Source organism: Piliocolobus tephrosceles, chromosome 6 (assembly GCF_002776525.5).
Source record: "Piliocolobus tephrosceles isolate RC106 chromosome 6, ASM277652v3, whole genome shotgun sequence".
NCBI lineage: Eukaryota > Metazoa > Chordata > Mammalia > Primates > Cercopithecidae > Piliocolobus > Piliocolobus tephrosceles.
Genome location: NC_045439.1, coordinates 56,397,126 through 56,425,100, shown reverse-complemented (window position 1 = coordinate 56,425,100; position 27,975 = coordinate 56,397,126). Strand labels below are relative to the sequence as shown.

Here is a 27,975-nt window from a genome sequence, read left to right as displayed (position 1 = left end):
TTTTTGAGACGGAGTCTCGCTCTGTCACCCAGGCTGGAGTGCTGTGGCCGGATCTCAGCTCACTGCAAGCTCTGCCTCCCGGGTTCACGCCATTCTCCTGCCTCAGTCTCCTGAGTAGCTGGGACTACAGGCGCCCACCACCTCGCCCGGCTAGATTTCTGTATTTTTTAGTAGAGACGAGGTTTCACCGTGTTAGCCAGGATGGTCTCGATCTCCTGACCTTGTGATCCACCCATCTCGGCCTCCCAGAGTGCTGGGATTACAGGCTTGAGCCACCGCGCCCGGCCCATTTCTTTGATATCTTAAAGGAGCACTAGATCGTGATTTAAATTATAGGTCACTCTTCCAACTAGAAACTAGTTCATCTTTTGATCAAAGTAAAAATCATACATATGGAGGAAAGAATAGCTCTTTGAGGCCACCTCTGCAATGGCCGATAACAAATAGCAACTCCTCCGTGTGTCTGTACTTTTATTTGCTGGGTTTAATAATATGAATCTGTGGCCAGGAGGCTCTCCTGCCTCATCGTGGGAGATGTTCTGCTGCCACCTCGTATGTGATCCAACCTCAATGGGATACCTGTGTGGGCAGGAAGCCCTCTGAGATCACATACCTTCTTGGGGGAGGTGACCAGCAAAAGGAAGCTATTCTCTCACCCTTTCTTGTCCAAAGCAGCCACATCATCTACCCTCATGCCAAAGATGAACAGGTTCTCTTCCCCGGCTTCCTCTGCCATTTCCACGTTGGCCCCATCCATGGTCCCGATGGTTAGGGCCCCATTTAGCATGAACTTCATATTGCCTGTCCCCGAGGCTTCGGTGCCTGCAGTGGAAATCTGCTCTGACAGATCTGTGGCTGGAATGACTGCAAGAAAGGCAAGTTAATATTAGTAATTTTGTCTCTCTAGATCCGCGTGTATTGTATTGAAGCATTTATTAAGTTGGGCTGTTTTGATAATTAAAGTAATACATGCACATCAAGACAAACATTCAAATGGTCTAGAAGACAGATCACACGCTTTCCCTTTGACTCAGGCAACCACTTTTGTCCATTTTATATGTTGATATTTCTTTCTCAAACTATAAACTTTGAAGAGTATCTGCTGACTGCTACAAACATTGATACTACATTTCTCTTCTTCCTTTTATTCCTTCCAATTTTTGTTATGGTTTTATTTCTTCTACTTTATAAAATATATTGAAATTTTTCTTTTTTCTTTCTTTCTTTCTTTTTTTTTTTTTTTTTGGTACAGGGTCTCACTCTGTCACCCAGGCTGGAGTACAGTGGTGTGATTATAGCTCACTGCAGCCTTGACCTCCTAGGCTCAAGCAATCTTCCTGCCCTAGCCTCCTGAGTAGTTGCAACTACAGGTGAGCGCCACCATGTCCAGCTAATTTTTAAAATTTTTTGTAGGTATGGGGTCTCCCTATGTTGCCCAGACTGAACTTCTCTTTCTTGATTCGGAGCGTCTCTCCAGGACTCCTCTTTGGCAACCTGAGGAGATTGGTTTGTCTGCATTCCTTCTACTTCTCACTTCCTTCCTTCCACTTTCACTGCAGGGAAATAAGCCACACATAATTGAGGTATGCCTGGTGCTAGACATCAAGCCTCTGACCTTTCAGGCTGATTTGAGCTGCCTGAAGCACTTCCTTTGACTACAAAGGTCAGGACCACTTTTCTGCTTTACTCTGAGAGCTTATTTGTGGATTAGATGTATCTTCTTTTGCATTCCTAGGAATCTGGCTCTTTTCTCTTCATGCAGACAGTTCTTAAACAGTAATATCAGAGGACCTAAAAACACCACAAAAAGAAAAAGCTCGCTTTCTACCTTTTCAGTTTGGGAAGTGGGTGAATACACAGTTGGGCATTTGCATGTGGATGGTGCTCTGTGAGCTTGTGACCCAAATAACCAAAGGTCCCAGTGGAAGAGAAAGAGACACTGGCTTCTTGCCCATCTGGCTGTCCCCATGTGGGAGCATCATGCTTGATGCTGGAGCGCCCATGTGAGGCACATCTAAGCCTTGTGCTTTAGCAGCCTGACGTCTGCCCTCATTTATTATTGCTACAAGAGCAAGTGACAGCCCTTCTTCTCACAGGGTCACCAAAGGAATATCTGAGGACTGGGGAATTGGTGTTCTCTTGCAAAACTGGGGCTGGGAACTGAAGACCTTTCCCCTATTTTATAGAGTGGGTTCTGAACGACGCGGAAACCTCAGGGCTGTCTCCCCCAGCACCTAGCTCTCACTGGCTTGGAAGAAAATGTACTTGCAAGTATAATCCTGTGATACTGACTCCAGGACATCAATTTCATTGTGACTTGGGTCACTTTAAAACCTCTTACCTTTGGCTCTTATTCTGCACAAGAGTGACACCTTCTATCCTAAGTTACTAGTTCCTGGAGGTTGGCTGCCCCATTTTTGATACGATGTAATCTCTAGAGTTTGCCCTGGCCTCTGCATGTTTTGCAATGAGGGTAGTACCTTTTTCAGCAAGAGATACTCTGTAGTTCTCCAAGAAGATGACTTTCAACTTGCTTCCAACCATGGGGTCATTGTTCACCACATCTGCCACTGAAGTGATCAGCTTTATGATCATTTTGGCCATGTGATATCCTGGGGCAGCCTTGGGGAAGAAGGTCAAATGAGTTGACAGAAGGCAGCCATGATGAAGTAGAAGAATGGTAAGAGATTAGAGCCCTCGAGTCCCCATTGAATAGAATCAACTTACTTTACCACCAATGATAACTGTCCTTGGCACGAATAACTTCTTAGGGTCTTTTTTAATGCCTGAAAAAGATGGAGAAGTGGATGGAATGGAAGACAGCTGATGGTCAGGGCAGTGAGACCTACGCTGAGGCTGCCGCTTCCATCTGCAAGAGGGCTTGTTGGCTACAGGGCTGACTCACGGTTGTACATCGTGATCACGTGCAGACAGTTCAAGAGCTGTCGCTTGTATTCATGTATCCTCTTCACCTGGACGTCAAACATGGAGGATGGGTTGATCTTCACTTTGTACTCCTTCTCCAGGAACTGAGAAAACTTCAGCTTATTCTCCTGTTGAGACAGTGCATAGTGCCAGAGAGCTCTTTTGGTTTAGAAGCATTGGGTCGTCCAGTGTTTCTTTTTTTTTTGAGATGGAGTCTCACTCTTATGCCCAGGCTGGAGTACAGTGGCATGACCTCAGATCACCGCAGCCTCTACCTCCCACATTCAAGCGACTATCCTGTCAGGGATTACAGGTATACACCACTACTGTCTGGCTAATTTTTGTATTTTTAGTAGAGATGGGGTTTCACCATGTTGGCCAGAGTGGTCTTGAACACCTGACCTCAGGTGATTCACCCTCCTTGGCCTCCCAAGTGCTAGGATTACAGGGATGAGCCACCACATCTGGCTGGGTAGTCTGTTTTTAAAAACTACAGGATAGGCCAGGCATGGTGGCTCATGGCTGTAATCTCAGCACTGTAAGAGGCCGAGATGGGCGGATCACTTGAGGTCAGGAGTTCGAGACCAGCCTAGCCAACATAGTGAAACCCTGTCTCTACTAAAAATACAAAAATTAGCCAGGCGTGGTGGTGGGCGTCTGTCATTCCAGCTGCTCGGGAGGCTGAGGCAGGAGAATCGCTTGAACCTGGGAGGCGGAGGTTGCAGTGAGCCGAGATCATACCACTGCACTCCAGCCTGGGTGACCGAGTGAGACTCTGTCTCAAAAAATAAACAAACAAAACTACACGATAAACTCTCAAAGTGAGCACCTGGGAGGGGACCCACACCTGGGAGGCTCACCTGTTTCACTTTGGCGAGTTCCCGGAGGAAGAGATCATCACCCAGGAAGCTGTGGAGCTTCGTCAGCTGGCTCAGGTCTTTTACATAGTCTTCTCCAATTTTCTTTCAATTCAAAGGAAAAGGTGACTTCAATTTGGGGATGGTAATCAAGTCCAAATGGGCAGTTTCTGTCAGTATTTCTCTCCATCACCTACCACAGTATGGTTCACGTATCACACAGAACATGGGATAGTTTGACTCAAAGAAGAGGCTATAAAGTCTATGCGGGAAGAACACTTTTGATAGTATCTTAAATGTAGTTTCAGTGGTTTTTTAAAAATTATTTTTATTTTTATTTAATTTTTTTGGAGACAGGATCTCATCCTGTCACCCAGACCGGAGTGCAATGTCGTGATAAGAGCTCACTGCAGCCTTGACCTCCTGGGCTCAAGCAATCCTCTTGATTCAGCCTCCGAGTAGCTAGGATTACAGGTGCATGCCACCACAACTGGCTAATTTTTTTATTTTTGTAGAGATCGATGGTGGTGGATGGGGGGGTCTCATGTTGCCCAGGCTAGGTTCTAACACCTGGCCTCAAGTGAGTCTCCTGCCTAGGCCTCCCAAAGCACTGGGATTACATGCATGAGCCATCACATCCAGCCAGCTTCACTGGTATTAAAGTGTTAAAAACAGGAAATCTACTTGAAAGAGTGACCAGAAACCCAGGTTCTGTTAGTTATTTATATGAGCTGTATTATCCTCTTCTACTAGAGAAAACCATCTTCTTTGTGGGTGTCCTATGAATACTGTTAGCTGCAACTAGCTACATAATTTGCAGTACCTTTTGTTCAAAAATTAAGAATTTCAAGATGACGGCTGGGTGTGATGGCTCATGCCTGTATTCCCAGCACTTTGGGAGGCCAAGGAGGAGTGGATCACCTGAGGTCGGGAGTTCGAGACCAGTCTGGCCAACATGGTAAAACCCCATCTCTACTAAAAATACAAAAATTAGCTGGGCATGGTGATGTGTGCCTGTAATCCCAGCTATTCGGGAGGCTGAGGCAGGAGAATCGCTTGAACCTGGGAGGTGGAGGTTGCCGTGAGCAGAGATTGCACCACTGTACTCCATCCTAGGCGACAGAGTGAAACTCTGTCTCAATAATAATAATAATAATAATAATAATAATAATAATAATAAATAAATAAATAAATAAACAAACAATGACTTTGGCTGGGTGCAGTGGCTCACGCCTGTAATCCCAGCACTTTGGGAGGCCAAGGCGGGCGGACCACGAGGTCAAGAGATCGAGACCATCCTGGCTAACACGGTGAAACCTCGTCTCTACTAAAAATACAAAAAATTAGCCAGGTGTGGTGGTGGGCGCCTGTAGTCCCAGCTACTTGGGAGGCTGAGGCAGGAGAATGGTGTGAACCCAGGAGGCGGAACTTGCAGTGAGCCGAGATCACCCCACTGCACTCCAGCCTGGGTAATAATAATAATAATTTCGAGATGACTACAGCAGATAATTAAACCCAGCATGGAGCCCTGTATGACTGCACAAGCCACATGCTGAAGAAGCCAGCCCTGCTGCAGACTGGATTTACAAGTTACAAGTATAGTCATATGCCTCTTGCATTCGAGTCAGGCCTCCTTTCCTCTCAGCACTTCCCAGTTACCTCTGCTATGAGCTCTGCAAGTCCTGGGTTGCAGAGTAGGAGCCAGCGCCTCGGAGTGATCCCATTGGTTTTATTCTGAAACTTGTCAGGTTCTAGTTCACTGAAGTCCTTGAATCTGGAGACAGAGTAGACACATCACTGAATTTGGCTGAAACGGTAAAGGGTCCTGCACACTGGATAAAGTTTGAAATTATATTCAAGAAGCCAAGTGCAGGCTTAGGAAGGTTAAATAAAAGTGGAGGGACAGGCTGACAGTAGCTATGGCTGTCATTTAAAGAGAAATTCATTTGCAACTCAAAAGAATTACCAGAAAAATTCCAAATCTAGTCACCTCCATCTGACTTCTTCACACTCACATATATACCACACTTTCAGTACAATAGTTTTTTGGTATTTTTTTGTTTTTGTTTGTTTGTTTGTTTTGGCTCCTATGTCTAGAATTAAGATGACTCTGAGAGGAAAACATTTTTTTCTTTCCTTTTCTTTTTTTTTAAAGAAGAGTTTTTTTGTATAGAAGAAAACACTTTTAAACATTTGAACAAGGCCTTTCCTCATCCCTAAGTGCAACCTTGCATTTAGTAGCATCATTCCATTAATAGATCAGGGTCAGACCCACTGTCGGAGTACTGGAGGCTCACACTTTCGTCTTCACGATGTCCGAATGGATTTTAGCCACGCCATTCACAGTGTGGGAACCCACGATGCAGAGATGGGCCATGTTGATCCTTTTGCTTCCTTCCTCTTCTATCAGAGACATCCTTCTCAGACGGTCCACATCTTTAGGAAACAAGGCCACAATTCTCTAGCCAAAGGAAGAGAAAGCCCTGGCTGGTCACTCAGGTTTAAAGCAGCATTGGGATAACGTTGTTCATGTCTTAAGCAACATCTTTGGTGTACTCAATATAAATTTCACTTCCACGGGGAGGGGTTGAGTTAGTTCTACGGAGGTGCCATCCCTCCATTTCAGCACTTTCACGAAGCTGCCTTTGCTGGAGCCCCACTCGGACTCAAGTACTTTTGCTGTATCAATGATCGAAAGATGTTTGGTAAGAGGGAACACTGTAGCCTTCTGTAACACCTTAAGACCTTACGCTCATGAAAAGAAAAAAAATCTCTCAAAATAACTTACATCTAAATGCTTCTGATTTATCTCATAAATGATTTCCAAATGTCGAGGGAGCAGCTTCTCCACCAGGTCCACGGGCCAGCGCTCCAGGGCTTCTGGGAGCACTGTGTGGTTGGTGTAGGCGAAGGTCTTCTGGGTGAGCTCCCAGGCCTGGGGGAAAGGAAGGAGTCAGCTGCTTGCCCTGAAGGTGGGCACCCCACTGCACAGGCCAAACCCTTCTTCAACCCTGCCCTGCCTGCAACAGGACATTCCAAGTGTGCATAGTCAGACACACTCAATTCCACTAAGTTCCCGAATAGTCCAGATAATGGAAACATGTTCTGGGTGTGAGGGGGAAGTCATTTGTAAAGCTACCTGATGAAACTTAAGACAGCATTCCGATCAATCTATCTACTATCCTTACGTGTCTTTCATTTATTAAATACACAAAGATTGAGGGATAAAACCGTAAGCAGTGCTCTCAGCAAGTACAAAGTATGTAAAATGCTGACTTCTAAAACATTGGGGACACTCAATTAGCTGTCTTCTGAGGTTAGAGAACTTAATTTTTAATCTTTTTCCACACAAAAATGGTAAACACAATATAAGCCTTAATACAGCTACTGATTTGTGTCCTATTAGGAATGTACTCGTTTATTTTATAGTCTTACTCCCTATAAAACTCTAAGGATGGAGAAATGTCAGCAGCAGGGAAAATATACCTTTAACTGTTGAAAGTTAGCAACAATAACTTACTTTGAAAAACTAAAAAGGGAGTTTTTGGCAGTCTTTCATCTGCAGCCATTCTGGTTAATTAAAGGAAAAAGAAGTCAAACTATCCAGACCTTGGACCAGGGCAGTTTTTCAATATCCACAAAAATCCTCATCAGCTCAGGGATGGCGAGTGCAGGGTGAGTGTCATTCAGCTGGATGGCCACCTGGGTGGGGAAAGACATCAACATGAAGGCAACGGATGGCTCAGGGTCTGGCTTCCTTGTCCTAACACATCTAGAGAAAGCACCGGATGATATGCCCACCTTGTATGAAATGCTTGATGCACTCTATTCCTGCTCAACGTTTTTAGCACTGAGAGAGAGGAATTAATCTGATAGGAAATCCCAGTCAGTCCCTCAGTGGACCCCACCTGCATCCACAGACTAAATACTTGCCTGATCCGGGAAGGCATCAAACACAGTTCCTGCACCACGGGTGGAGCCAAACTTGGAGGCTTTGAAACGGCGGATGATATCTTGCAAGGTTGCAGCCACCACAAAGTATTCCTGCTTCAATCTTAGCTCCTTCCCTTCAAAAAACTTCAAGCCAGAGAGATAGAACGAAAGTGGTTCATGTTATAGGTGTGGCCAAAATGTGACTGGTGTCTCCTGCCCTGGGAACTTTAGGACTAAGGCCCATTGGACATCTGCTGAGGGGTGGTGGTTTGAATGCCAAACTGTGAGCCTTTGCTCTTTCCTGAGACCCCATGAAAATGGCAGTAAAAGGACTCTCTAAAGGCATACAGATATAAGATAAAGAAGTTGGAATAAAGACAATAGCAACAACCTTTTGGAGGCTGAAAACCAGATGCATGAATGGTAAGTGATTCAGAAGACCCAAGACAGCCAAATCCTGATCTGGTAGTGGGGAAAAGCCAAAAAGCAACTCAGTGTGTACATTGGAGTCCCTCAAGGCTCAGGAATTGGTAGTACCAAGTACTTTCAGAAGTAGGGAAGAAGATGAAAGAAAAGGTTAATGACAGCCTAAAGACACTTGGCCTCCGACCTTATCCCCAGTTCCTGCAGCTGAACACAACCAGCACCATGTCCATGACCGCCCTCCTCGCTGCAGTCACATTCCTGGCAGGCAGTGTATCAGGAAGCACTGGCAGCCGTGGACCGTGTGGAGAACCACGACTGGCTGAGAATGCTCTACATGACTGCGAGACAGGATTGCAGCCAGGCCATGGTGTGCAGGGTGGAGGCCTTAGAGGCCACGATGGCGGCCAGCTTCCAAGCTCCTCCCACATAAATTTGCTGTCGGTCAGCAAAACCGTGTAAATGTCACCAATAAACAGTCCTAACCCTGAGCCATCACCCTTCAATTTTTATAGATCATGGAGCTGCCCTGTCTTTACCTGGTCGCAGAATTAAAAAACTGTAGCATCTATTAAAAATGTAAGCCTTCACTAATATCCAAAATCTACAAGGAATGCAAACAAATCAGCAAGAAAAAAAATCCTATGAGAAAGTGGCAAAGGACATGAATAGACAATTCTCAAAAGAAGATATACAAACAGCCAAGAAGCATATGAAAAAATGCTCAGTATCACTAATTATCAGGGAGATGCAAATTAAAATCACAATGAGATACCGCCTTACTCCTGCAAGAATGGCCATAATTAAAAAGTCAAAAAACAGTAGGTGTTGGTGTGGATGTGGTGAAAAGGGAACACTTTCTACACTGCTGGTGGGAATACAAATTAGTACAGCTACTATGTTAAACAGTATGGAGATTCCTCAAAGAGCTAAAAGTAGAACTACCATTTGATCCAGCAATCCCACTACTGGATATCTAGCCAAAGGAAAAGTAGCCATTGTATGAAAAAGACACACGCATGCACACACGTTTATGGCAGCACAGTTCGCAATTACAAAGATGGAATCAGTCTAGGTGCCCATCAACCAATGAGTGGATAAAGAATATGTGATATATGTATACACACACACACACATATATATACACACACACACACACACACATATATATATACACACACACACATACCATGGAATACTACTCAGCTGCAAAAAGGAACAAAATAATGTCTTTTGCAGCAACTTGGATGAAGCTGGAAGCTATTATTCTAAGTGAAGTAACTTAGGAATGGAAACCCGAATATTGCATGTTCTCACTTGTAAGTGGGAGCTTAAGCTATGAGGATGCAAAGGTAAGAGAATGATGTAATGGACTCTGGGGACTTGAGGGATAAAAGGCAATTTATTTGGTGTATACTGCTCAAGTAACAGGTGTGTAAAATCTCAGAAATTACCACTAAAGAACTTATCCATGTAACAAAAACCACGTGTACCCCTAAAACTATTAAAATTAAAATTTTTAAAATGATGAGCACCCCACCCCCCAAATGTAAGCCTTGGACCAAAGTCTTATTAAATCTAATGAATATGAGCATAGAGGTCTGCATATAGAATATCTGGGGCTCTAAACTCCCTAATACTTAAAAGTATAATCACTGACCTATGCCAGTGATTCTATGTCACTGACCTATGTCAGGGTTTCCTGTTTTTTAGCCTGATAGGAATGTATCAGTGATTTCCTTGATCACAGATAATATAAAACAAATATATATGTGTATATATAATAAAATATTATATTAAAATATATTAAACATATATATTTATATTATATATATTTATATTTATATTTTTGAGACAGGGTCTGGCTCTATTACCCAAGCTAGAGTGCAGTGATGTCATGTTGGCTCACTGCAACCTCTGCCTCCCACTCTCCAGCAACCCTCTTACTTCAGCTTCCTGAGTAGCTAGGACTACAGGCATGCACCACCATGGCTGGCTATTTTTTTTATTTTTTATTTTTTATTTTTGAGACGGAGTCTCACTCTGTCGCCCAGGCTGGAGTGCAGTGGCATGATCTGATTCCAGCTCACGGCAGCCTCTGCCTCTCGGGTTCAAGCGATTCTCCTGCCTCAGCCTCCCAAGTAGCTGGGATTACAGGCTTGTGTTACCATGCCTGGCTAATTTTTGTACTTTGTGTAGAGACGGGGTTTCACCATATTGCCCAGACTGGCCTGGAACTCCTGAGCTCAAGCAATCTGCCCATGTCAGCCTCCTAAAGTGTTGGGATTACAGGCATGAGCCACTGCACCCGGCCATAAAGCATATTTTGAATGAAGGCTGCAATATGCTACAAACTATGATTTGAGGTCTTTGCTTAAGTATGAGATACTTGATGGAGGCTTTATTGCAACATTAGTTAATGTACCTCCTGTCAAGAATAATTGCCTAAACTTAAATGGAAATATGAGTCTTTTTCAGTTAAACACATTCCTAGAATTAGCATTTTCCTCTGGGATTTAGCTATTAAAAGGGGATATTTAAATGAACTAAAAAGTATTTATCAGAAAAAAAAGACTAAGTTAATAGAATAACTAAAAGTGAACATATTGAGAGGAAATGTACATAACTGGGCATAGTATGGGCTAAATTAGGGAAAATTCATCAGAAAACCAAGCAAGCAAAGAAATTAAAATGATTAATTCCAGGATAAGTTAAACATTTTAAGAAAAGGAAAAGTAATCATTATATGAGGATACACATATGCACAGATCAGCTGTCTGTAGCATTACAAAGTCATAATAATGTAAATGCTGATTAAGGAGTTAGTGAAAATTATGATGTAAGCATGTTGAGAGAATTGGGGATGGGAAGTATGTGTTCATGTGGTGAGGGTGGGAGTACATGTGAGGATGTGAGCTAGATTCCCATCTTCAATGGTGGGGAGTCAACAAACAATTGTAAAAATGAAAAAAAATCAACAAGTAGCAATAACTGCATGTTATTCAGAAATATGGAGGTAAGTACCCAGAAAATCAATTATGTGTATGTACAACTTTGATAAAAATTAAAAGTCTGGATTAAAAATTAAAAGTCATTAATAGAAAACTGTCTGGATTGATAGTACAGGTTGAGCATCTCTAATCTGGAAATCCAAAATCTGAAACTTTTTGAGTACTCATGTGACACAGCCAAGTGGAAAATTCTACCCCTGACCTCATGTGACAGGTCATAATCAACACAGAGTCAAAACTTTGTTTCATGCACAAAATTACTAAAAATATTGTACAAAATTGCTTCAGGCTGTGTGTATAATGTGTATATGAAACATAAATGAACTCTGTGTTTATCTTTGGGTCCCATCCTCAAGATATCTCATTATATATGCAAATATTCCAAAATCTGAAAACATCTGAATTCTGAAATACTACTGGTCCCAAGCATTTTGGATAAGGCATACTCAACCTGTACCAAAGGAAATTTATAGGTGGTAGAATTAGGAACCAGCTTTTATTTTATTCTTGGTACTTTTTATGTTACTTGTATATTTTTTCTAATGACATGTATCTTTGTAAAAGTTATGAAGTCATTATTCTAAAACATAATAAATAGCACTATGGAATCCATCTCTAATAAACTGTAACATTTACTGAGCCAGGAATGTTTTAAGGTCCTAGAAATAAAATGATTAATTACACACAGTCCTTGACTTGAAGAAGTTCAAATTAGTAGGCGGTGGGGGGAGAGGGGGTATAAACAAGGCTATAAATACAATGTGATGATTTTTTTTTTAAAAAATTAAGTTAAGCTAAATATACAGTATTTTGAGAATCTGGGTGATCAGGTAATTCTTAACCTAAGCCCTAAAAGATGAGTGGGAATGTGTCAGAATTGACACACAGGGTCAGAATATTCCCTGCAAGCAACGGATGCCGTGCAAGGCATGGAGGTGGGAAGGAACAGGGTCAATAGTCCTGCACAGCTGGGGCCTATTGTTGGGGCAAAATCATGGAAGATGCATCAGGGGACTGGTAACCACATCAGTGAAGAACTTAGGTAACATGACTAAGATTCTGTCCTTCTCTTACAGGTGATCCAAAGTCTTTCAAGAGTTTTAAGCAGGGAACAGACATCTCAAAGCTGCAGAGTGAAGAAAGGTGCAGGCTTCCTGGAAGAGAAACTAATGTTTGGACTAGGGCTATGGCCAAGTTGAGAAGAATGAATTTGTTATTGTAATTACAGTACAAAAGGATTTATCAGCTCACTCTTAAAAACAAACAAACAAACAAACAAAAACATGATCCTGAGTGCTCCCGTTTACCCAACAAATCTAGTCAACTTTTTGCCCCATGCTAACTTCGTATATATTGTCAGTTACTGCAGACGATTATTTCCCAGTAAAATTAGCTTTGGTCCTTACTGAAGACAGGAAGATGAATTTCAAACCCCTGCAGCCTGGCTTTAGGTTGGCAGTATGGTCCCAGACTTGGAAGAATTCTTACTTTGACCCTGACATAGAATAACTTTTTGCTTTTGGGTTAGAGATTTCTCTGAAATGTACTGAAGCCACAATGTTTTCCACAAAGGAATAACATATACCATTAGGTTCCTAAAAATGCTCCAGCAAAATCCATGTAATCATCTTCCCTTCTGAGGGATTATGATTTAACAGCAGGTGGACATCTGGTGTTAAGGACTATTCATGTCCTAGTCCCCCCAAGATCCTTGTTTTCTGCCATCTTTGTAAGCAGAGTGCTAATTTTACTGCTTCTGACAAAACTTTAAAAAAATCATTACAGCTTCATGAAAAGGATTTTACCCATAGAGAAGTTTAGAGTTACATATATTTAAAACAACTAAGAATCAATAGCAGTTACCTGAGATCCAGTTCCAAGTGGTGTGTGTGTGTGTGTGTGTGTGTTGAGACAGAATCTCACTCTGTCACCCAGGCTGGAGTGCATTGGTGCAGTTGTGGCTCACTACAACCTCTGTCTCCTAGGCTCAAGCGATTTTCCTGCATGTTAGCCAGGCTGGTCTTGAACTTCTGACTTCAAATGATCTGCCCGCCTCAGCCTCCCAAAGTGCTGGGATTACAGACATGAGCCATTGCACCCGGCCCCAAGTGTTTTTTCTTAACTAAGCTATATTTATAATAAAATTAGAATAACTGAATTGATAAGAAAAAGATACAAAAGAAAAAGATACAAGTCAGTGGCATGAGAAACAGGCATTTGTTCATGGGTCTACCCCAGGGTATCTGACTCCATCTCGCATCAGGGCAGAGGACCAGAAAGGGCCTAGTCAGTGAGAGAAGAGGCGAGGCAGGAAATCTTCAGTGTCTTCTGACTTTGCAGATAAACTTTCTATCTGGAAAGGAAGTAGTGCTTCACCAATGACTTACTTCATCTTATTATATGCAGGTTTTTTTTTTTTTTTTTTTTTTTTATGTAATTTTTTTTTTTTTTTTTCCCCATTTTTGTATAAAACAAAATGGCCGGAGCCGAGCGGCAAGAAGAAGATGTAAAACATGAGTATGTACATCAATGGTGGAACGATGGTAGAAGGCACAGCGGGTCCTAGAAGAACGCAGTCGTGAACTTCAGAAGGAGGTTGACCAGAGGGAAGCCCTAAAGAAAATGAAGGATGTCTACGAGAAGACACCCCAGATGGGAGACCCCGCCAGCCTGGAGCCCCAGATCGCTGAAACCCTGAGCAACATCGAACGGCTGAAATTGGAAGTGCAGAAGTATGAGGCGTGGCTGGCAGAAGCTGAAAGTCGAGTCCTTAGCAACCGGGGAGACAGCCTGAGCCGGCACGCCCGGCCTCCCGACCCCCCTGCTAGCGCCCCACCAGACAGCAGCAGGAACAGCGGATCACAGGACACCAAGGAGAGCTCTGAAGAGCCTCCCTCGGAAGAGAGCCAGGACACCCCCATTTACACGGAGTTTGATGAGGATTTCGAGGAGGAACCCACATCACCCATAGGTCACTGTGTGGCCATCTACCACTTTGAAGGGTCCAGCGAGGGCACCATCTCTATGGCCGAGGGTGAAGACCTCAGTCTTATGGAAGAAGACAAAGGGGACGGCTGGACCCGGGTCAGGCGGAAAGAGGGAGGTGAGGGCTACGTGCCCACCTCCTACCTGCGAGTCACACTCAATTGAACCCTGCCAGAGGCGGGAAGATGGGGGCTGTCGGCTGCTGCTTCTGGGCCACGGGGGGCCCCAGGACCTATGCACTTTATTTCTGACCCCGTGGCTTCAGCTGAGACCTGTGTAACCTGCTGCCCCCTCCATCCCCTATATGCAGGTTTTTAAAATACATCTCTAGAACTTCCCTGTTAGTGATGGGGATCACTAATCAAGGGCAAAATATAAATTCTGATTTCATGAACTATACAGATTTGTTTTCCTTACTTGGTTGGGAGGGGAAATCTAGACAATCCAGGAAGAAATACGGAGCTTCTTCTGCACATGGAAAAACATTGATATTAAATGTGTTTTATAAGTTACTGAACAGGCTCTTGTGAAATAAGCTGCTCCTGTTGCCACTAAGAAAGCAACCTTGATCACTCACATTGTCATTGGGATAGAGGACCCGGGAGATGTTCTCGGCCAGGTTTCGGTCCAGCACAGCCTGAATGTAGTCTCCAACATTAACTAGGGGAAAGTTAGAGAAACAATAAATAGAGAAACCAGTCATTGTTGTTGGAAACCTCTTGATCTCACTGTCTCTGTGCTGTGTGTCATGTGGGATTCCTAAAATTCCTAAAAATCCCAAAGGATTTCAACACACCATCATGCTGGACTTCACATGAGAATTGCTTGAAAAATGCCCTCCCTACTTCCTCCATACAATGCCTGCTTAGTCACTGAAGTTCATATCAGAAACGCAAGGCTTTTTTGTTTGTTTGTTTCAAGCTCAATTTGGTTCTAACTAGCCATCAAAAAGATTAAGCACATGCATAAAGAAACCAAGACCTGTGCTGTACTCACAGTCTCTGAGGTTAAAGTCATTCGGTGCCCGAGCAGACCAGAGGCGCATGGTGTTGACAGTGTTGTTCATGTAGCCAGGCACCGGGGTGTCATATGGCAGAGCCAGGACCACCTGTAGGATTAAACAGAAGCAGCTGCTCATTGTTTCCCAAGTGTGATGACATAGGTTGAATACGGGGCTGGGAGACTGTAATGGAATTCTATTCCTGGCTCCATCACCAACTCAAATTGTGTGAGGCCTAAATGGAGAAGAGGGTCCCAGGGCTGCAAAGGGTATTAGAGGAACATGAGGTTCCTCCCCCACCTGGTACAATCTAGTGACTGGAACCATCCACATTGACGGTCCTTTGTAATGTTTCTATGTTGACTCTCCATGTGTCCTTGCCCTGATATAAATGCAGTGGAATGGAATGATATGGTATTGGTATTCAAAAAAGTTTATCTTTCATGTTTCATATCAAGCCATTGCTCTAATAATAATAAAATATGATGTGCAAACAAAGTGACAATGTGAATCTGTACCCACCAAAAAATAGCACTTAGAATACGTTTTGCATAGGTTTTTCAGTGATCTGATTTCAAATATGATGAAAATCAATGGAATAGGAAATTTATGAAGCTATAACATCTCATACAATATTTAAAATGCTGTGCTAGATTTTTAAAGTTGCATAAGGAGTTATTTTAGTGATTCCTATAGTGATCTGCCAAATCAACTGATAATTAGCTGAGTTGAGTCTAAGAGGTAAGTTTTGGAAAATCTAGCTTGATCTTTGTGACAGTCACTGAAATAGAGAAGAGGAAGATGAAGTATGTTTCACAGTGCATTGAAAATTCATGTGAGAAATGATTCATTTTTATTCCCTGCCTCATCAGAGTCAAGCTCGAAGGAAGGAGAATGACAGAATAATTGAACTGGAGGATGCTGGATCTTATTTAGTGCAACCCGCTTATTTTGGACATGAGGGAGCTGAAGCTGAGAGAGAAGTGACTTGCCCAAGGTCACAGTCATGGCAGCATGGAAACCTAAATACGCATCTCTTTAATTTGGTCTGTTAAATTGTGAATGAATGAAGCATTATAGTCCATATCAATCACATATATTCAGTCATGCTTTCATGATCACCGTGACCTCAAAGTAATAAATTACCCCCATTTAAATATCTTTCATTAAGAGATAAAAGTCTCTGGACTTTTAAAGCAAGTTGTGATCTATCAGGGAAAGTCATTTGCAGGCTGGGATTGAGTCTCAGTTCAAACAAGAGTTTGACCCTTCTGACCCTTGAAGCATAATTAAGGCAGTCCAGGAAGTGCACAGCTTAGATCTTCTTTCAGAGAACCTCAAAGAGAACTTGCTCCCTCAGAGCGCACACCAAGGCTGTGCTCTCTGGGATGCTCCACGTGGCTGAGACACTAGGGCCGGGACTTCTTTAATGGGCAATCTTTAGTCTCAGGCTCCATCAGCCTGGCCACTTGCTCAGAGTGGCACTGCGGTCTGAGGCTCTCCATGAGAATCCTCCTTCTTTGCGCTTCACTTTTCACAGGTGGCACACCTGTGTCACAGTCTGAAGACTTCCTCGTCCTGCTGCCTCTCCTCTTTATCTTTCATAGGCATCCCCCCAGTATGTCACCTGCACTTCTTCTCTCTGGTGTCTGTTTCCTAGAGGACCTAAACTGACACATGACTGTGTCATTTGACTTTATTGGAAGCCATTCCATGCATGCACAGAGCACATGTGGCCGCATGCTCTGAGCTCACTGGGTACCAGTTTGGGGTTAATTCATGTGATTACTTCAATCTGTGAAGCTAAGTTGCATGACTTGGGCCAGCTCACTTATATTACCTCTGCCCCCTAACTTTGCCTCTGTGGGCCCAGAAACACACACTCTCTCTAATTGAATTTCTCGATACATTATGAAAATATCTAGAGGTGGTTTGTAAATACAAGTTAGCTCAGCAGTGGGACCCACAGTGTAAATAAAATGCTTCCAGGATTGATTGTGTAAACTGCATACTTTTATTTTTATTTTATGTTATTTTATTTTTTTGAGATGGAGTCTCGTTTTGTCACCCAGGCTGGAGTGCAGTGACATGATCTTGGCTCACTGCAACCTACGCCTCCCGGGTTCAAGCGATTCTCCTGCCTCAGCCTCCCAAGTAGCTGGGACTACAGGCATAGGCCACCACGCCTGGCTAATTTTTGTATTTTTAGTAGAGATGGGGTTTCACCATGTTGGCCAGGCTGGTCTTGAACTCCTGACCTCAGGTGACCTGCCCGCCTCGGCCTCCCAAAGTGCTGGGATTACAGGTGTGATCCACTGCGCCCAGCCAGGAATGACATTTAAAATTATTCAATTTTGCCATCAACACCTTAATATAAAACCAAAGAGGTAAGCATGCTGGTTACTATAGAACTGACAATTTTCTGGTGAAAAAAAAAAAAAAAAAAAAAAACCACCAAAAAACAAAAAACAAACAAACAAACTGATAATTTTCTGACAAAGTTGATTGCAAAATGACCCTTGTAAAAGTCACTCCTCTCTTGGCCTCAGCTCCCTTGTCTCCAAAATGAGTGTGTTGCACTAAGAGAAGTAACAGATTTATTTACAAAAATATATTCTATTACTCAATACACGACATGCCCTATACTCAGTATCAAACTGTATGCTACATAGTCAATGTATTATCTGCTGATCTAAATACTATACAAAATGTTGGCTATACGAGCACTCTGAATACCTGAGTGTCAATCCACTTAGTCCCAGTATTGGTGTGTTCTACTTTTCCATAGAAGTGCACAGGCAGCATGAATTCTGGGCGGGACTTCTCCCAAGGATTTCCATATCTGAGCCAATCATCTGCTTCTTCCACCTGGAAAAGGATACAGTATTGCTTAGAATTTATTTGTGAGGAAATGTGAACCTAGCCCTTCAATTATATTAAATTTAAAACATCTTTAACTGAAACAACTTATGAATACTGAGTACTCTTTTGTAATTGTTTCATAGCCTACAATCAACAATAATAATACTTGCTAATACAGCCCTAAATATTTTATATGTATGACTGCATTTAATCCTCACATTATATCAACCATACAGGAGGGAACTATGATTCTTCTTTTAAAGATGAGGAATTGTAACTGCTCAAGGTCAAACAGTAAACGGTACAGATAAGATCTCAAGGTCAAACAGTAAACGACAGAGATAAGATCTGCCCTTAGGTCTCTGTGTTCCACAGCCTGTGTCTTAACATCTGTGAATCCAATTGTCCAGCTTCAGCTAAAGACAGAGGCCTTCCAGGGATGTTTATCATTGGATAGCTGGGCCTGTCGAGTCCTACACAATGGGTTCAGTCAAGATTCTTGTGGCTCGAAAATACAGAATCAGTTAGAAAATGCTACTTACAGAACACTCTTTTAATCAAGCTTATTGATACAGGTACAGAACATTATTGCATTATGTAGTCTGCTTATCTTGATCCTTACGTAATTTTGATTTGATAATGAACTATAGATTATAGTTTATTTTGAAAATAACATATTCTAAGAGGTAATGAACTTATTTTATTGACAATTTCAATATTTTCCTAGGTATTTATGTCAATTTATAACAAAATATTTCTTATATACAATTTTAAACTACGGTTTCTATTTAGGATATCCTGGACATCAAATACATTTTCATTTGCAACAAACAAACAAACACATCAAAATAAGAACACCACCACCACCAAACACATTGGAGGGGGATGTATTTTTAAAGTAAATTATTGAAATCTTTAAAATATTACACATACAGTTGTAGATTGCTTAACGACAGGGATACATTCTGAAAAATGTGTTGTTAGGCAATGTTGTCATTGTGCAAACATCACAGAGTGCACTTACACAAACGCAGATGGCGTTGCCTACTACACACCTGAGCTATATGGTATGGCCTCCTACTCCTAGACTACAAACCTGTACAGCACGTTACTGTACTGAATACTGTAGGCAATGGTAACACGATGGTAAGTGTTTGTGTATCTAAACATATCCAAACACAGAAATGGTACAGTAAAAATTCAGTATAAAACATAAGAAATGGTACACCCGTAGGGCGCAGCTCCATTACCATCTTACGGGACCACCACTGCATATGTGCTCTATTGTTGACTGAAATGCCGTTATGTGGTGCATGACTATACGTTAAAAAATGGAATTGTGTTCTGGCCAGAAGGGGGCAAAAAAAAAGCAACTTTGTCAATGAGATCATCTCCAAGATGGTTATTTTAGCTATTTGATTCCTCATATCCACCTCTTAGAAAACGCAGCTGTAGTTTTAAAAGATATTGCTTAAGAATTAAACACAATGTTGGACATCTCATGATCACCTAAACATGAGTGTAATGCCTGTTTCAGGAACAGTGTGAAGAGACAAAAATAAACACTAAAGATTATTGTCAACAGCTAGACAAATGAATACACGTTCACTTATTCAAACTTTGATAATGACTTTTTATCAAGAAAGCTGATAAGCTTCCCACTAATATTAACTACCAGCGTCATGAAGAATGGAAATGGGACTCATAGCAACAACATCTTTAGTTAGGAGAGCTAGGAGTTAGAGAGCCACTGGAGGAAGGAGGAGGTATCAGATGCAAGATGAAGCCTAGGGAAGGCTGGAGAGAGACCTGAGCTCATCAGAAAGTCACATCTTCTTAAAATTTTAATAAAGAAACAATTGAGGTTTGCCAATTGACAAGAAGCTTGTTAAAGAGTCCATTAACTTGGCCAGGTGTGGTGGCAACGCCTGTAATCCCAGCACTTTGGGAGGCCAAGGTGGGCGCATGATGAGGTCAGGAGTTTGAGACCAGCCTGGCCAACATGGTGAAACCCCATCTCTACTAAAAATACAAAAATTAGCTGGACGTGGTGGCGGGCACCTGTAATCCTAGCTACTCAGGAGGCTGAGGCAGGAGAATCACTTGAACCCGGGAGGCAGAGGTTGCAGTGAGCAGAGATTATGCCACTGCACTCCAGCCTGGGCTACAGAGCGAGATTCCATCTCCAAAAAAAAAAAAAAAAAGGTCCATTAGCACAAGCTTCATAACTAGAAACGCTATAATAAGTAAAATAATAACATCAACAAAGGATCAAAACATCCTGACTTACAAAATACTTTATGCTGCACTTAGGCAAGGGCCAATTTTGGGTTTTAAAATACTGAGCAATGTGAACACTGCTTCCTGTAACAGGAAAGAAGTATAAGCCTGTGTGCCTTGTTTCAGCATGCAGGGCTGTTGTAAAACCCATCTGAAGGCACTGTATGAAATAGGAGGACGATGAGGCAGAAACAGTTTTCCTTTGAAAACTCATGACCATGGGAGAACAGATGACTTTTTTTTGCTGAGAAATGCAGTAGGATCATATACTGTCCTGCCCTCAAGAAGCCTGAAGTGCTCAAACAAGAGAGGATGGGCTCTGAACTTCCTCCTGTGGGTTCACTCCTTGACTGCTGTGGAAGTCAGAGGTTGCATTTACTCTTTTTATTTTTATTTTTTTGAGACACAGTTTCGCTCTGTCACCCAGGCTGGAGTCCAGTGGCACAATCTTGGCTCGCTGCCACCTCTGCCTCCCAGATTCAAGTGATTCTCCTGCCTCATCCATCCTCCCGAGTAGCTGGGATTACAGGTGCCTGCCACCACACACAGCTAATTTTTGTATTTTTAGTGGAGATGGGGTTTTACCATGTTGGCCAGGCTGATCTTGAACTCCTGACCTCAAGTGATCTGCCTGCCTCAGCCTCCCAAAGTGCTGGGATTACAGGCGTGAGACACCGCACCCGGCCACAGGACATTCTTAATGCCATCAAATGTTGGTTGAATTTTTTTCCTGCCAAATAATGATTGGTTTTAGCTTCATGGGGCTAACAACTTGGAGACTTTATTTGCTTGCTGTTCTTTATTGTGAATCTCTCACTGATTCAGTAAAGAATCGGTGAATAATTATATCAATTTTATAAGATCTGTATTTAAGGTAGATTGAGAAACAAATGTTTCATAACAATAAGTTGATCTGAGGAGATCTGAGGAGAAGGAGAGAACTATCCCTTGCTGCCTCCACTAAATCCACAGAAGCTGCCATATGGTGATAAACCTTCTCTCTACCTTGCTTTCTTCCAATGAATTGATAAATTGATCTGTAAATTTAGGTTTCCATGTAGCCAGTGATCCCCAAAATGCACTAACATGCTAATCATATGAAGGGGTAGGGGTGGGGGGCCAAGATGGGAGAACTTTCATCTACATCCAAGTGAGCTGTCAGAGCTGTTTCATCCCAGAGGTTGCACAGGGCTGAAGAAAGCAAGTGCGGATCTGTGGAGTAAAAGAGCCAACCTGGGTGCAGTTGGCAGCTGGACTAGGCATTTTTTTAGAGGAATGACTCAATGGAACCTGTCCCAGCCAGCAGGGATGGAGAGGTTAGCCCAGGGGACTCTGTTGACTGAATTCTGAGAAATGCTCTTCACCTGTGGGATATAGAGTCCACAAAGAACCAGTGAACAGACATCAGGAAAGCCCATGAACTTGGCTTTCTGATGTTATAAATAACTGATAAATGTTTCTGTGGCACACCAAGAATTCCACAATGATAATTAGAAGCTTTGCTGGGTAACGTGAATCGTGCATGACTGGCTATCACGAACTAGGTGTGGGTTCTAAAAGGCAAGAGAAGGGCTGCAGAAGCCACCTGGATCCAGCTTCGAGATACATACTGTGAGCGCCTTTCCACCTAGGGCTTTGGTGTGATTGTGAAACTTCTGTGAGGTTGTTGCAATCATCTTTCTCCCCATTTCCTCCTCGGGGCCAGCGATTTTCATAGAGGACTATTACTGCACTCCCCATTAGAGTAGACGGTAAATATAGAATTTTAGCAATACAATTATTTTCCTCAGGGGGTTCATGATGAACACTCCACAACTGCAAATCTTCCTTGAAGAGACTCAAAAATTAAAAGCCCATCAACCTTTAAAAATCTTTCCAGCATATGGAATTTTCATTAGTCTTCTTCAAATCTGCCGTTGTAAGAACAGTGTTACGGGTGAGTGGGGGCATGACTATACTCTGAAGAGGCCTGCTGCTTTCTTGACAGATGCTTTTTGTTTTTTATGGAAATAATTTCTTTTTTATGGTATGATATATTTTATGTTTGACAGTTAAAATCCCATTCCAGTAAACAATGGAGGTGCTAAGTAAAATTATATACCCTCCTCATTCAATTTCAAGTCATAATGAAAGAAGAAGTGATGGTTGATAAGGTTAGCTTTGGATTTTATTTTATTTTATGTTATTTTATTTATTTATTTTTTTGAGACAGGGTCTCACTCACTTGCCCAGACAGGAGTGCAGTGGCACTATCTCAGCTCACTGCAACCTCCACCTCCCAGGCTTAAGCGATTCTCCTGCCTCAGCCCCCAAGTAGCTGGGATTACAGGTGCGCGCCACTATCTCCTGGCTAATTTTTGTATTTTTAGTAGAGACAGGGGTTTCACCATGTTGGCCAGGCTGGTCTCGAACTCCTGACCTCAAATGATCCAACCACCTCGGCCTCCCAAAATGTTGGGATTACAGGCGTGAGCCACTGCACCTGGCCAGCTTTGCAATATTTTGAATGAGCAAAACCTATTTAGTCTTTCTTTATTTTTCTTTTTAAAGAACACTGGAATACACGCTTTCTTGGTCTGATAGGAGAGAAAGAGATAGTTTCCTGGAATAAAGATCACTTAAACAGAGCAAAGGTAGGTGTGATAATAGTGGTCCTTCATAAAATGTAAGGGGAATATATACCTGAGACAAAAAAAAGATTGAGATTTCTTTCCTGAGTTTCTTTTAAATCTTCCATCTGACAGTAGTTAAGAGATAAGAAATGAGATCCTTGGAGATTCTGCAGTATAGTGAGTAGCACACAGTATCCTTTTCAAAGGCTAAAATTACATACCATGTGTTGTTTGGTTAGGTTGTGTCAAAGTTTTGGTTGTCCTGGAAATGCCTGCTAAACTAGGCTCTCAGCATGGAACTCTAGGTTACTCCACTGGGGAGAGGAACAACTTATTTCATTTTTATAACTTTTAGTGATTACAAAATACACATTACTTATGGAATATAAAACATGTAGAAGAGTAAATAGAAGATAATACATATATTTCTTACAGAAAATGAGATATGTAGAAGAGTACATGGAAGACAGTAGAAGTTGCCCGTCTTCCAGAGATAACTTCTGTTGAAGCTTTGATGTATTTTTTTATAGCACTTTTCCTTTATCTTTCTGGCCTCCTCTGGATAGCTGAGGTTATATCACCCTTATAACTCTATATCCTCTACTTATAGCTAACACAAATGATTTCCTATTTTGTTAAAATTAATCAAAAATATAATATGAATGGCTTCTCTAATATTTTATTATAGAATACCACAATTTATTAAAGTGTCCTCCTTTTCTTACGCAAATCAGCATTTTATTGTGTGCTTACTAATATTAGCATTTTATTGTGTGCCAGATATTTTACATGTTTTTATAATAATTCTGTAGAGTTTGTATCTCCATTTTGTCATTGAGAAAACTGAGTTCAGGGAAGTTTGGTAACCTAATTGAGGCAGCATACCTTATAAAAGTAATCAGGTCTCCTAAGTTGACATTAGGTCTCAAATGAGAAATTGGGACCTAGGCTTCTCTTCTATAAGATGCTGCCTCTCAGTTTTTATTTATTTGCGGGTAGCTAAAGATAAACAGCAATGGTTCTTAGCAAAATGTGGAAGTTTGTCTTCTACTCTGTCCCCAATATTCTCCTGAGCCTTTTTCCTTGGCACATTCTCTCATCAAACCAAATTTCTATGTTCTTCCCTTCCTTGGCTCATAAAGAACCCAAATACTGAGGGAGGGAAAGAGGGCAGTGGTGACACTAAACTCATTCTCATCGGGCCATCTTCCTTTCTCCTGGCATCAGCCTAGGTCTCTGCATCCAGTCCCTGAGCGTTCTCTTGTTGGACTCATCTCATAAGTGTGGGAAAGGCTCAGAGAGCTCAGGGTTTTTGGAAACTGAAGATATCTATTTCTGTCAATGGTGTATATATGAGACAAAAATAGGGAGAGAGAAAGCCTAAATCACACTTAGTATCAGCAAAAACTGTCCACACTAGGGCGATTGTAGACTCAAACAATTACTAGAGATAAAAAAAAAAAAGTACCTAACAATCTGGTTTCATTATATAAAGTAAAAGTAGTGTCATTTGGATAGATTTGTACAAATTTCTATGGAGCAATGTAGTTATACATCTTAAATGCGTGCCAGATTTATTTGCTGTAACAGTTAACAACACTGTCTGATTTCATCTTATAAAAAAATCAGGACACTTGGCTTGTATCTTGTAACCTTGGCATGTTAAGGAAGGCAAGAATCTGAGTGTAGAAGAGAATACTGAATGTGGTCCTGGGAGTCTGGGGATATGGACATGTATTTGCCAGCAGTGTGATCTGAGGTAACTTTACTTCCTCAGAGACTCAGTGTTCTCACCTACAAAATGGCATCGTGCTTCCTACCATCAAGGGTTCTTGGCTGAGATCATGAGTCAAAGATGTGCCCTCCATAAGTTCACACATTTTAGTGGTCCACATTCAGGCAGTCAGTGATAAATATTTTCAGAGCACCCTGGAGTCAGCCACTGCACTCGGTGCCATGGATCTGGTGATGAGTGATACTGGAAGGCTCTCTGTTCATGGGAAACTTACATTCTGAAGCGGGAAGATGGATAGATAGAACTTACTGATACCAACCAAATGCCAGAGAAATTAGTACAGCTCTATGTTAAAGGTCCATATATTATAAATCATCCAGAACACCATGAAAGAGAAGTACCTTAATAACAAAATTTAAAAAGATAGCTCACACACCTGCCATCCATCTCGGATCTTCTGATTGAAAATCCCGTATTCATACCGAATGCCATATCCATAGGCTGCAAGTCCCAGGGTTGCCATGGAATCCAAGAAGCAGGCTACATTCAACAGAGCACAGGCAAAAGATAGAGTCACTAAGCTGAGTCAAAATTTCCAGTCTTTCCCTAAAACACATGGTAGCCACAAACCATTGCTATATGAAGAACCACATTTGTATTCTAAAGCACAGATACTACTGCACAATGGGTATTGGTTTTTAAGAAATAACTCACTTCTAATTATAAAATTAATACTATACAAAAGTTAGAAAATGTAAAAAATGTATAAAGAAGAAAATGTCATCTATAACCTCACCATCTAGAAATAACCACTGTGTACATTTTGTTTGAGAACAGATAAGGAAGGCAGCCTGCACGACATAATGTCGATGATTGCCCCCACACTGCCTTTTCTAAGGGAAGCTGTCTCTATCCTCCCCTAAGACTCGCCCCATTGGAAAAGACAGTCCCAGGAGAGTATAACTTATATATGTTCTATTCCCTTCCAGCACCTGACTGACAAGATATTCTGTGGCCAGCTCTGTTTCTTCCTGGCTCATGGAATTCTACTGTTGTTCAGATATTAGGTGATCATATGCTTCAGGGAGGCTGAACCAGGAAGTGAATCTTGCTCGATTGTTCTAATCTGCTAAGTCAATCATAGCAATTGTATTTCATTCTCCATGAGCATACAATGACATTCAATCAGATGAGAGGTGCTAGAAAGTCTGTTGGGTATAGAATTCTGGGAAAGATTTTCCTTGCTGCCATTATCTTTTTTCCATGAGGGGAAAGACAAAAGGACCAGAGACCTGGAGTCCTGCTGTACTCCTGCTGCTGAATAAACCAGACTTGGCATGGCCTATCCTCTGGAGTTCTTGTTATGTGATAACACATGTCCTTGTTGACTGAACCATTTTTGCTGGATTTTCTGTTATTTGATGACAGGGCATCTGATCCAGAACAGTTAACCAACAGGCTGGGTAAGGATCTGTCTTGTGGCTGGGTGAGAACTAAGGCGTTACACTAATCAGATTGTCCCTCCCAGGAATTTAAGCTGAGAAATATACAGAGAATGAGGAAGTGTACAGTAGGAATTAAAACTGAAAGCTGTAGATCAAACAGAAAGGGACTGAATGAGGTTGGTGGTACAGCCCTTAAAACAGAGATCCACAAACACAAATGGCCTAGGCTTTTAAGGTTTTCTAACATTGCCAGTCCCTACGCTCACATATGGCCTGGCTCTGCTCCCATTCCTGTTCTCTTTGAGCTGTGGCTCTCCAGCTTTTCCTGAGTCGTGATCAGACTATCCTTAGAGGGGGTCCCAGCTTAGATGAGATCATCTAATGAGAATTCTCAGCTTCATCAGCCTCTTCACTCTGACTTCATCAGTCAACTTAAGGAGCAATGTCATGAATGTTGGGCACAGAGTTAACCTAGCCAACGAAGACTGAGGGCTCGGGCTTCACATAAAAGATAGGCAGGCTGGTTCTTATTCTTAGATGTGCATTTCATCAGCGCTGCTGGCCTTCCTACAGCCCCATAGAAAGCCTACTAAATTGTCAGATAATTACCTTCACAGGAAGGTGGCAAGTATCCCACAGGCATTGTTTTATTTTGTTTTGTTCATTATTAATGGCAATGTTAAAGCACAGTGTGACTAATGTACTAAGGTTGAAAAAAAATGAAACAGATGCAAATGGATTTCTAGTAATTTGAGTGTATGCAAAATCAGAAGATTTGAACAATTTCTAAAAGAGAGGAGATAATTATTTTTCATAGAATACAATCTGATACATGTGTGGTAGTATATTTTTATTATTAAATTTAAATTTCACAGATAATACATTAGTGCATCTTCCTTAAAAATATTAAGTTACAGACAAAAAAATTTATTATGCCAGCATCCCCTTTGATCCCTATCCCAGTTCTGCACTCCTCCCTACAGGAGGTCACAGGGAACAGTTTAGTATTTAGAATTCCAGACCTTTTATTCTACATATTCACATTATATACCTATGTACACACACACATATACACACCCATGCACACACATATATATCTGGAATATATATCTTCCAAATCTTTTTCCTACATATTCACACACACACACACACACACACGCACACATATATTCACAGAAAATATTTAATTTTTAAAAAACATAAATGGTATCACACTGTATGGCTTTAATGCAATTTGATTTCTCTTTTAATTTGGATATCTATCTAGGAAAGTACATCTAGATCAATTTTGTTCTTTGACAATCAGTGTGGTACTTTTATAAACTATACTGTAACAATTATTTTCCCCGCATGTCTTCTTATGTGTGTGCTTCTTTAGGGTAGATATCAAGTGGAATTACTAGGTTATAGAGACGGGTATTTTCTAAATTAATGGAGCTGGTATTATATTTTTAGTGCTTTCCTATATATTTGCTGAAAAATTATTCCCTGAAAAAAGCAAAGAACTCAAATTGTATCTATACACAAAAAGGGCATTAATTAAAAAAACATACCAATAATATTAGTGTATCATTGCCCACTAGTGAATCAAGCAGTCAAGTGCACAAGGCAAGACAATGGTTGACCAACTGGGGTCATGCCTCTGACATGGAGTCTACCACTGAAAAAATAAAATAAAATAAAACAGCAGCGACTTAACTCAGGTCATGCCACACAAGGATGTGAGTTGAGAATCTTTGAACAAATAACAGTGAAGTAAAGGCGCTACTTTTGACCTAGATGTACTTTCCTGGATAGATCTCCAAATGAAAAAAGAAATCACATTGTATTAAAGCCATACAGTGTGATTATGTTTCTTAAAAATTAAATGTTTTCTGTGAATATATACATATTCACAGAATGAATAT

General features: G+C 41.6%; 1 protein-coding gene across 1 annotated transcript in view; it reads right to left on the bottom strand.

Moving 5' to 3' along the window:
- Positions 1 to 27,975, bottom strand: part of PYGL (glycogen phosphorylase L) — a 43,062-nt gene that overhangs the window by 4,294 nt on the left and 10,793 nt on the right. Inside the window, exons 4-17 of the mRNA XM_023222602.3 lie at positions 25,060 to 25,163; positions 17,871 to 18,002; positions 15,131 to 15,242; positions 14,712 to 14,794; positions 7,716 to 7,859; positions 7,392 to 7,484; positions 6,571 to 6,717; positions 6,080 to 6,243; positions 5,442 to 5,556; positions 3,786 to 3,887; positions 2,906 to 3,053; positions 2,728 to 2,786; positions 2,481 to 2,622; positions 657 to 864 (exon numbers count right to left, since the gene is read on the bottom strand). Of these exons, the coding sequence (XP_023078370.1) occupies positions 657 to 864; positions 2,481 to 2,622; positions 2,728 to 2,786; positions 2,906 to 3,053; positions 3,786 to 3,887; positions 5,442 to 5,556; positions 6,080 to 6,243; positions 6,571 to 6,717; positions 7,392 to 7,484; positions 7,716 to 7,859; positions 14,712 to 14,794; positions 15,131 to 15,242; positions 17,871 to 18,002; positions 25,060 to 25,163 (1,753 nt within the window). The remainder of the gene's footprint in view (positions 1 to 656; positions 865 to 2,480; positions 2,623 to 2,727; positions 2,787 to 2,905; positions 3,054 to 3,785; positions 3,888 to 5,441; positions 5,557 to 6,079; positions 6,244 to 6,570; positions 6,718 to 7,391; positions 7,485 to 7,715; positions 7,860 to 14,711; positions 14,795 to 15,130; positions 15,243 to 17,870; positions 18,003 to 25,059; positions 25,164 to 27,975) is intronic.